General features: G+C 34.0%; 2 protein-coding genes across 2 annotated transcripts; one reads left to right on the top strand and one right to left on the bottom strand.

The window, feature by feature from the left end:
• The first annotated feature begins 381 nt into the window (after window positions 1-381).
• On the top strand, window positions 382-4,992 carry LOC129302475 (chaperonin-like RbcX protein 2, chloroplastic). Its single transcript, XM_054941397.1, has 5 exons — window positions 382-943; window positions 1,789-1,880; window positions 2,153-2,210; window positions 4,127-4,192; window positions 4,645-4,992. The coding sequence occupies exons 1-5, from the start codon at window positions 641-643 to the stop codon at window positions 4,765-4,767; spliced, it is 642 nt and encodes a 213-aa protein (XP_054797372.1). The 5' UTR covers window positions 382-640; the 3' UTR covers window positions 4,768-4,992.
• Window positions 4,993-5,673: 681 nt separating this feature from the next.
• Window positions 5,674-9,874, bottom strand: LOC129302476 (uncharacterized). Its single transcript, XM_054941398.1, has 6 exons — window positions 9,716-9,874; window positions 8,981-9,048; window positions 7,885-7,956; window positions 7,066-7,232; window positions 6,793-6,904; window positions 5,674-6,170 (listed from the first exon to the last, which is right to left on the bottom strand). Exons 2-6 carry the CDS (start codon window positions 9,020-9,022, stop codon window positions 5,949-5,951), a joined length of 615 nt encoding a protein of 204 aa, XP_054797373.1. The 5' UTR covers window positions 9,023-9,048; window positions 9,716-9,874; the 3' UTR covers window positions 5,674-5,948.
• Window positions 9,875-10,910: the final 1,036 nt, after the last annotated feature.

The raw sequence follows: 10,910 nt of genomic DNA on the forward strand, positions 1-10,910 counted from the left end.
ATGATTAAAATAAAAAAAGGGGTGGTTAGAGTGAAATGGATGATCCAGATATTTCGTTTTTTAATCGTGGAATCATTCACGTAGATTCTTTTCCTCCTTTTCGCTCACGCACGGTGCTTCCTCTCGCTACTCGGGCGAGCGAGGACATGCAGATACAGTTGTTGTAAACTTGGTAATTAAAGTTCCGTGACTTTCGGTCGCATTACGAAACGATAGCGACAGGAATCAACCACGTGGCCGAACATTCACGAAAGTGTAGAAACCGTCCAAGTGAGCTGGCTGTACTATTGAACCAATATGGCAACAGAAGAAGAAAAGCCAATATGGAATCATCTTCCTCTCTTTGATTTGATGGTCAATTTTGGGCCTTAAATTTTTTCTGGCTAACATTCACACACATTCTAAAAATCCCACGATTTTCCCATTGAATTTTCCTTGCACCCAAACACGCATTTTCTTCTCCAACCGTTGCTCCGACACTTTGATTTGATGCGTCTTTGACTACGCCTGCCTTATTCCCCAATTTTCTTGGATACCCACCCTTATTTCTTAGGTTTGTTTAGTGGGTATCTCATAGTTTTTCCATTTGAGTGTTCCAGGGTTCGGATTTTCGTCTGGGTGAGCTTGGTTTGTGAAGAGAATGGTGGGTGCTTTATCTATTATGGGTTCATCAGCATTGGACTCGCACGCTAGTCCATGTTTGTGCGTTGATGCGTTGCCTACGACTAGTATGAATCTCAAAAGTGGAGGAGACTCTATTTTGTGGAAGAAGCACTCGGTAAGGCGAGGAGCGATGCTATTGAGTAGTTCCTTCATTGACGCTGGCCGTGAGTGGCGGCTGTGTGTTAATAGAAATCCCAGGAAGCAGCGCAGTAATAGAAGACCTAAGATTGTCAACGAGCTTGGCGGGCAGTATGAGGATACTTTTGGTGATGTTAAAATGGTAACATAATCAATTTTAGTTGATAATTGCCAATGGAACTTTTAACTATATCCAATGTTTGAAAGATATTATTCTGGTCATTTTTCCTGTGGCATTCTAAAGCTTTGGATGTTTCATTTTTTTTCCTTTGAAGTTCAAACACACATCATTTGGTAGCTCGATCATTTTCATGTTGCACTTCCATTTTGCTGCAAGTATGCTTTGTGTGGGGGCTAGAGGGGAATTGGAGAGTGAATACTTTTTTTAATTAAACTTTCATTATGGAAATTTGTGAGAAAATATATAAGTAGTTTTTGATATTATTTTTCACCCAAAATTTTCAAGCACGAGTTTTATGGGATCTTTACAGTTATGTGCTCTTTGGTCAATTCAATTCTATTTGACGTAAAAACTAGAGTAAGACTTTGCACAGAGCATGACATGTTATCTCTTTTATATCAACGGTCTTATCCTTGAACTTAATCTTTGCATCAAGCTACCATAATTTGTATGTTCATAATCATATTTCTCAAATTATTACTGTTAGATTTTCTCGGTTCAGAACTGTTTCCTTAAGTATCCTCAGTAACATTGGCATCATGTGCTGTGAAACTCAGTGCTTCCCTTCGTAGTTTGAAAAGTGGTGGCAGAAAAACTTTGGGATTAGAAACTCTTGAAAAATGTACAAGCTCTGTTTGCCATCCCATATAAGAGCAAGATCATTTTAACAGATCGAGTCTTTATATTACTTGGAAATATGTACTTAGAATTACATTCCACTATCATTCACTAATCTTCATACTTTGGTGTGAGTATATTGAACTTTTTTGGTATGAATTTAACTGGAAGCATGCCTTTGGATACAGCAATTACTCAACTATTTCACTTACAAGGCTGCAAGGACTGTTCTTCAGCAGTTGTATGAGATGAACCCCACCCAATATAGGTGGTTCTATGAGTAAGTGATATCTTTGTTGTAGCAAGGTCGTTTCTGTCAAATTTAAATCATCTTTGATCTTGTAATTATTTTGTCTTGAACATGATATTCGCCATTGAGTCCCGCAGATATACATTTCTGAATTATTTGAGACAATTTTAGCACAACTTTTAATCATAATAGGACAGTTTTGGCAATTTCTGCATCATTAATCTGTACCTGCCAAGAGTTTCACAATTTCATCCCAAGGTATTTATTCTTTCTAAATGTTACTTCCACTTTTCATTTGGTAGATTTGTTGCAACAAACAAGCCTGGAGATGGGAAACGTTTTATCAGATCCCTTGGCAAGGTACTGTTATGGTCCGTTTGGTGTGCTGGAATTTTCAGAAGATATTTATTGTTAATTCTTTGGTTGTTTTATTATGAATACCTTATTCAAAAAGAAAAGAAAAGAGTACTAAATGTTTAAACATATTCTGAGACTAATCATGCATGTAAGAAAGATTTTAGTAATTGTAAGAAGAAATCTTTATAGGATGAGCTACATAAATCTAACGATTGAAACTACTGCAGGCGCTGTTGAGAAATCCTTTTACTCTATTCCTCTGTTTTCCATGCACACTTATGAGGCAATGTTGTCTATGTTCTTATACTTAGATCCTTGAGTATTGAGTGCAGTTGCTTCAATGTTATCTATGCACGTTCCTCTGGTTTGCTCATCAATATGATGAGCACGTAGTGCTCATTACTTTTGGGTGAATTTACACCATTCATTCTATCTTAAAATGATCTGTGCCATTCATTTTAAAATAATTTTAAAATTTTTTTAATATTTTATTATTAAAATAAAATTTTTTAAAATTATGCAAATTTTAATATTAAATATATATTATTCAGAGTACATCTAGATGGTTAATTTATAAAAATTATAAAGAATTTAATATTGAATTTGGACTGCCTTTAGTGCTCAACAAGGGATGAATATTGTGGTACTCCTCATCGTTGATGAGATTTGGACTTAGACTTAAAACTTTTCATTTTCACTTTTATTTTTTATTTATCAAAATAAAATGTTTTAATAAATCTATCATCATCAATTTGACCAGTACAAATTTAATATGGACTCTAATTTAATATTAAAAATTTGTTATAATTTTATAAATTGACTATCTATATATACTTTGGATGGTGTAGGTATAATCTATGTGATTCAATTTAGAGAAAATTAATCTTTTAGTCCCTCAACTATAACTCACTGCAATTCAGTCCCTCAACTATGATTTGTTACAATTTAGTCTCTCAACTTTTGATTTACTTATAATTCAATCCTTATTTTTCAATTTTTTTTTTAAATTATCCTTATCAAATAAGAGAGTTAAAAGAAATGTTCATATCTTACTTTAAAATACCCTTCTCTTGCTCTGTGGGATTTAAGCTAACATGAAAAAAGAGAACTAACAAAAGTTGAGAGACTGAGTCACAGGCAAGTCAAAAGTTGAGAGACTAAAAGAGTAATTTTTCCTTCAATTTAATATTAAAGAACTATTATAATTTTTATAAATTAATTATCTAGATGTACTCTGAGCAATATAAATTTAATATTAAATTTTTTATAATTTTTTATTTTAATAATATAATATTAAAAATATGTAAAGATTAATTTAAAATGAACGGTTCAGATCATTCCATCTTGGAATGAATGGTGCAGATCACCCAAATGGGTGAATGCTCATCATGCTGATGATGAAGACGCTATGCAGAGGCAGTTTCTTCAAATCCCACGCCTGTTGCAAAAACTGCTTCTGACTTTGTTAATGTTGTTGTCATTGTTACTGGTATTGTTGTTGTTAGTTATGACAATCAAGTAATCATTCCACAATCGTTGTTGTTCTTAATGTTGCTCTTTTGATTTCTCTTGTTCTTGAACTGGCAAAACTACTCTGGTTGTCAGTACTACTGTTATTACTATCACGGAAATGTTTTAATCATCATGGAAAAAACTATGATTTTGAATACAAAAATGGTTTCCAACAAGCTCCAAGCCTATTTGCAACATTTAACCGTGAATGCACTTAAACATACCTTCTCACTCTTTTCCTCTTCATTCTGCCAATTTCTGTTTTGCGGTTAAGCTAATAGTCTAATCAAATGCCAAATCCTCTCTATCCAATTTTGAGTTAGCATATGAGTTGTATGATTATGGCAATGCAGTTTACATGATGAATTTGTAAATGACTTCATTCTATTTTCTTGCCCAATTGACAGGAGAAACAAGACCTTGCTGAGAGAGTGATGGTAACAAGGCTTGACCTTTATGGTAAATGGGTCAAGGTATTGAATTTCAGTAGCATTTTAGTTTTTAGGTTAACTTAGTATTCCTTAAAACTGATTTATTGTGTTTTGCTTAATTGATCCTCTATTTTTTACTTAGTATCCCATGCATCCTAAATCATTCACCCCCTAAAAAGGTGTTGATAAAGCCTCTTAAATGTGGATTAACCTAGTATCCAAAACAATGTGTAGGACATCCATGATATAAAATTGAGAAACTATAGGATCAATTTAATGGATTAAATGGAAGCAATAAATGTAACTAAAACGACCAAAATATTAATTTAAGTTGACTTTTTTCTTTTCTTTTCCCCCCACCGCATCAAGAGATTCAGATTATGATCACTAATCACACCTCATACCCGATTGTAGCATCCAAATATCTTCATTCCAAGGATTATTAATCCTTTGCAAAGGATCAAAGTAATTTTTCTTCTATTGTTGCTTTGCAGAAATGTAATCATGCTGAGATATATCAAGAAATCTCAGATGAAAACTTGGAGCTGATGAGGGAAAGGCTCATGGAGACCATAAAATGGCCCTCAGATGACACGAACACTGAGAAAATCGGCTGATCAGTCTGCAATTTCTATCTCACCTTCCTTTACCAACTCTAGCTGAAATGGAAGAAAGAAAAAGGTTTAGGTTAAGTGCAGTTTTATTCTTTCTATACGAATCTGTTTCCTTTTCCAAATCTGCAATTACTCATCTGTCTGCAAAATAGGAGTGCTGGATTCAGTGTAAAATGTGTATATATTTATGCCCATATATATATATATATATATATATATATTTGTTTGTTAGTTTGAAGAAAGTATTTGTAAGTGAGTTTTACTCACATTGTGGTAGGGTGTAAGAATTTGTAACTAATTTCTTTGTAGGGTAATATAAATTTTCGGGTCATTGAAAAGTAACATCAAAGTTGTTCAACATTTAGGAATCTTACTTTCTTAAATCAAACCAACTTTATTCTAATAAGGGTTCTGTCAAGTGTTCTGCCAAGTCCATATTTTAATGGATCGATTATTTTATTTTAAACCTGGTCAAGATTTCTGTCATATCCATATTGAAGAGTTCACTGAAGGAAAGCGACAAAGTTTCTTCTCTGTTTATGCACTACGAAAAATGCAATGAATTTCCATTGCTGTCAGATTTTGTTCGCTCATATTCCATTATTCTCATGATTGGATTCTGTAATCGTGCTGCAAACTCCACACATGCCTTAACCTTCAAAACTGGTATTGGAATGAAAACAGATAAATGGCGAACGTCAATAACAGAAAAGTCAGGCCAAAATAGAAAGATCTTGCAGACTAATAAGATTTATGCCAAGCCTTGATAAGGCAGTCATGTCTTCTGCCTTTTTCACCAAAGAAAGGACAGCTCGAGGGAAGAGAGCAAGAAAAGAGTAAAATTTAAGGGGGGAAAAATTAATGGTGCAGGTTCTAAATTTTTTAGAACCAAACAGGAATCAATGAAAATTACACAGAACTCAAACTACAATCCATCTAAGCTTTTCGAGTGACTAATTGGAATAAATTGGACTAACTCGTAGTGTTTCAGGCATTGCACAAAATTCCTCTAACTACGTTACATGCTTCTTGTCATGCATGCTTCCATTGTTTCTTAACTAAGCTTTCATGCCTGTAAAGACTTCGGAACCAATTTCATATGACATGAAATAATTTGCTAGAAAAGAGAAACAGATAGCTTTCCAAAGGTCAGAAAAAATTCCCTCAACCACGATAACATTTATTCAAGCATTCACTTCTCCTGAGGCTTCTCTCTTTTTGCCTTTCCTTGTTTCACCTGTACTCTGTTGTTGCTGCTCAGCCTTCTTTTGAGCACGGATCATCGCACGCCTTGCTCTTGGCCGCATTTCTCGTACATTCCTAGGAGGCATCACATAAGGTTCAAGGGGCCTGTCACCAAAAGGATGCTCGCTACCAGCAAAGATCCTCAGTTTTCGATCCCTATCCTACATTCATGAGCGAAAAAACACATGAAATGCAACTTCAAAAATCAGAAATAAACAATGTTAAAGTGGGAATGTAAAAATAAAATAATTGACAAGTGACAACATCGGCTGTCTAGAACCCAATCAAATAGCAGTGGTAGTTTAACATCGCTGTAAAAATATGACCTTATGAAACTGAAATATTGCTCTCCATTTCTCACTCTTTCAGAATCCAAGGAAATAAAAATTACTAAAACAGCGTACTTGCATTTAAATAAATAAATGAATTGAAGCAGCATTAGTTCGGAATGCTAGGTGTGCTCGCTAATGCAAGAAAGGTGGCTTCGACTAGGTTAATTTTACATGATAGTTTGATGATAAGTTCCCTTCTCATGATGCTACAAACAACTAATTTAGTGTCTACAAATAGTGAAAAATGATGGTTCCCCTCTGAAGTCTGGGATTTTACAAACTAGGGTTGCGACCAGTCAGAGAATACAACATACAACAGAAAATTCTCAGTCATCATTCTGCGTCATTGTTCTTTTGTCAATTGCAATTTGGCTCCAAACTATGTTCTGTTAGCTAAATCTCATACTCATAGTCCAAAATAACCAGAGAGATTGGTCTACATAACACTTACATCACGCAGTTTGTTTCTAGGCAGCATGCGTAGAACAGCTTTGCGAATAACTTCTGTAGGGTCTTTGGCTAACTGGTCCTTTAGACTCCTTTCCTTGAGGTGGCCCACATACCTGCATGCCACTACTTCATGTCAGAATAAGAAGTGTTATCAATTCTTAAACATCATGGGATAAAGGAACCCAATAGACAACTGCCAATTTGATTTCCAAGCAACCCAAAATTCTTAAAACTTCATCAGTTTCATTGTAAGGACAAAAGGAACAGCACTTACCCAGTATGCCAGCGATAGAACTTGTGTGTAAGTTTTCTTCCAGTCACACAAACATCCTTTGCGTTAAGCACAACACACATATCTCCATCATCACGATTAGGTGCATATGTTGGCTTATCCTTTCCCTGAACTACAGTAGCTATTTGAGATGCTAACCTCCCAAGGACCTTATAAAAAAGGTACACAGTTAGTAGTGAAGAGATCTCATGTCTTTAAATATTTAAACAGTTCAAATCTTGATCGCAACTAAATCTGCCAAACACATGGCTTAAGCCACCATATTGTTGACCTTCAATATGAAGTCATTTAGCATTTGGCTGGAACTAATTCACCCATGAAATTATCTTGAAAGGATCCACTAATAATAAATCAAGCCTACATCTGCTCTGGGGAGTAATAACCTCGAGTTAAGTTGCACAGCAGATTTGAACTAAAAATCAATAGTCTTTCTGTCTACAAAATGACCCCTCTGTAAATCATACTTGTTTCACCCTATTAGATAAAGCTTCAACAGACAGTACTTCCATATATCTCACACTTAAATGTGCATGCCAAATTGCTAATCAAGAATTGCATCCAATAGCCCATATTTTATTCTCTTCTGAAAGGCAAATGTTAGAAAATCCATGGATCAACAAGCCACCAGTAGCACATTGAAATTTAGCACGCATATCAAGTACAAGGGCTTGCTCAACAAGCATCTTATTTGAAGTTGGAATCGGAAGTTATTTTGTTGGTGTCATGATATGGTTATGAACCAGCTCCAACTCACTTTCTATAGTAGCTCAAGTGGCAGAAAAGGGAAAATCTCAAACTCACCTGGCCTTTGGCATCAAAAACCTTCCATCGCAGCCCTTCAAGATTAATACGTCTAAGTCCAGCTAGTGCTTTCTGGAAGATATTATAAAGGCCATGAGCAATCAAAATAATTTTGAAACTAAAACTGGAAGAAATCAGCATGAGACACTGATTTAAGTTCTAGGCAGAAGGAAAATACACAGAAATTTCCACAGACAATCTATGAAAGTTCTAACAACTAGGAAGCCTAAACCACTAACATAGCCACATTTTCCTAAGCTAAAATTTTAAAACCTTTTATCCCATACAATATGAAGTTGATGTCAGCATCTTATACATTTTATAACTAAGTAAACATTTACAAAATCCATGCTTGAAGCAAGGCTATTTAATTAAACAATATAAAGACACATACTCATTAATGACAACTTCAAAACTTTATACAATACAAAACACCAGAAACATACTGGTCATAAAAAATTACAAAGATCTTCAACACCATAGTAAAATCATAAAATATTCGTTGAATTGATCTACATATGTGTGTGGTCCCAAGAATATAATTAACTGATATTGGACATTAGAGATTCTAACAGCCAAAGTTTTCAGAAAAGAGATTCATGGTCCTGGAGACAGATTTCAGCCATGCCGGGATAATATAATACAAAAGGGGTGGGAGAAAAGAAAATAAAGGAAAATCAAATAGCAAAGAAATTTTTTAATCAAGTTTTCAAGTTCCCGACAGATCATTGTCTAATGAATATCGTCAGGTACTTCAACAGGAAAAACCAAACAGAGCAAGCATGTGCCTAAACAAACATGTCAACTATAGTTATTGGAATTTGAAATGAATTTATTCACAAAGATTGAATACCACAATCTAAAACTGCAATATACTAATCAATGAATTTCAAAACTGTGCTATGAAGAGGAACGTTACAAGGGAAATACATCAGAAATCTACCATAGAAACAATTTATCATGAACCCTTTGAAGTACATTACAAACATTGGAATTAACAGTGTAATTCTAAGAAATGATATATTGAGAAATGGAATAGTAACCATGGTGCATTTTCAAGATATGAAAAAGAAACGGAGAAGGAAGAGAAAAACACCTTCATGTTGCCACTAAAAGTGGTAGCTGCTTGAGTTGCCATTTAGCTTCTCAGTGTCTTCTGTCAATCTTCTTGGCAAAAAAATAAAAATAAAATTAAAAATAAAAATTAAATAAAATCATACATAGATGTCATTACATTATGAAGAACGAAAGATTCTGAAGCTCGTCGCCTAATTGATGAAACAAAACGAGAGAAGTTCAAGCTCAACACGGTGCTGCTGAAGGGAGAGGGAGAGACGGTGTCGAGCCTGGACCTAAGACAAGTGGAGGCAAAAACATTTTTCTTCTGAAAATTTTTCATATTCATTCAGAACCAGAATCCAAAGGCCAAGGAAAATATTATTCTTATAAATGAGGATGAACATAGGTGGACTTGTATAACACCCAGTGGGGCATCTCCCCACACTGAAGCCTTTGAAATATGCATAGTTGATAAAACTGATACCATACCCTTTTAATTTTTGTTCATACTTTAACAAACATGCCTTAGTAACCCAATTGATTCAAGCAACTCGTCCAAGCCACTGAAGGAGGACAATGATAACACTTGCATTTTATGATCTTCCCACTAATTAAAATGGAAAAAAAATAAAACAAAGCAAGAAATGGTGCGACAGCGACCGACGCAGGGAACTGATGACGCGGAGAAGAAATTCAAATCTAGATTCAAAGCCAGATTGAACAAATCAATCTCATCGGATTGTGGGAGAAGACAAAGCCTTAGGGTTCCAACCTTCTTCAGTACTTGCCGGAGAACAACCACAATGGGATGGCAACGGTGGACGGCGTCCGACGGCGAGCTCGACCAAGTGTGGAATGCTTCGTCGACGAAGGAAAATGGATTGCTTTTTCTACTGCCAGAAGAGATTGTGGTTTTGTTGGGGATTAGTTTACAGAGTGTAGTTAATTTAAGAGGAAAATGATTTGAAGTCCTCCAGTTTACATTAATTTCATATAAGTCCCTATATTTTATGTTTTCTTAAGTCCATGCCCAATACTTTCTTAAATTTAAATTAGTCCTTACCGTTAGATTTTTACATAACCCCGTTAGCCTTTCATTTGACATGGCTCTTGAAATATTTTGATACCTTCGTACCTCTTCTTAAATATTTCCTCTATTTAAAAATATAAAATATTTTTAATCAAATCTCACCTCTCAATAAAGTAATTACTTACTTTATAATTAACCCTATTTTTATATTTATTCCTATTAAACACCCTACAATAAATATAAAGTTACTATCAGTAGAGGCACTTTTGAAAAAAATACAATGATTATACCTCAAAAAATTAAAAACATTACATATTTTTAAACATCTAACTCCTCAAAAAATGACTTACATTTTTGAATGGAGGGAGTATCTCTCAATGTATAATCTCATCTGTCCATGTGATTAATGTTAGAAAAATTATTAAAAATAAAACATCTCTTAATATTAGAAAAATTATTCTTGGTCCCATTTATAATGTATTTTACTATTTTCTGTATTCATCTTTATATTTTTATCCTTATTAAATATTAGAAAAATTATTAAAAATATTTTTTTTTTTTTTTAGGGATAGATATAAAAACTTATTAAATGGTGGAAATCAAAGGACAAATCAGAATATAACATTTAGTATCTTTAATCTATTACAAGACATTAGAGAGCCCATGACTAAATCCCTAGCTAAAAAGATGAAAGAAGTCGTAAATTTATTAATTAGAAATATTCTACATGATAAATGAGTCTTAAAGGCAAATGAAGTTTTAGAAGATATAAGAAATACTCTTAACATATTGAGCCTAACCCAAGATACTTATATTCATGAGTCTAATTAATGTAGTTAATGCTATTTTTTAAAATTTAGGAAATTAGTTTATCTTGTTTTAAATTCAAATCAAGATATAGCATATCCATTAGGATATGGTTTCTTCATTTGGAATC

Source organism: Prosopis cineraria, unplaced genomic scaffold (genome assembly GCF_029017545.1).
Source record: "Prosopis cineraria cultivar Desert tree isolate PC_DT_omini unplaced genomic scaffold, ASM2901754v1 PC2, whole genome shotgun sequence".
Taxonomy (NCBI): Eukaryota; Viridiplantae; Streptophyta; class Magnoliopsida; order Fabales; family Fabaceae; genus Prosopis; species Prosopis cineraria.

Coding starts and splice junctions, on each gene's coding strand:
- LOC129302475 (XM_054941397.1), top strand. CDS start 641: ATGGTGGGTGCTTTATCTATTATGGGTTCATCAGCATTGGACTCGCAC. Junction 1,881..2,152: donor CAATATAGGTGGTTCTATGA/GTAAGTGATATC, acceptor TTCATTTGGTAG/ATTTGTTGCAACAAACAAGC. Junction 2,211..4,126: donor TTATCAGATCCCTTGGCAAG/GTACTGTTATGG, acceptor CCCAATTGACAG/GAGAAACAAGACCTTGCTGA.
- LOC129302476 (XM_054941398.1), bottom strand. CDS start 9,022: ATGGCAACTCAAGCAGCTACCACTTTTAGTGGCAACATGAAG. Junction 7,233..7,884: donor TTTTTGATGCCAAAGGCCAG/GTGAGTTTGAGA, acceptor CTTTTTTATAAG/GTCCTTGGGAGGTTAGCATC. Junction 6,171..6,792: donor CTAGAAACAAACTGCGTGAT/GTAAGTGTTATG, acceptor TCATGAATGTAG/GATAGGGATCGAAAACTGAG.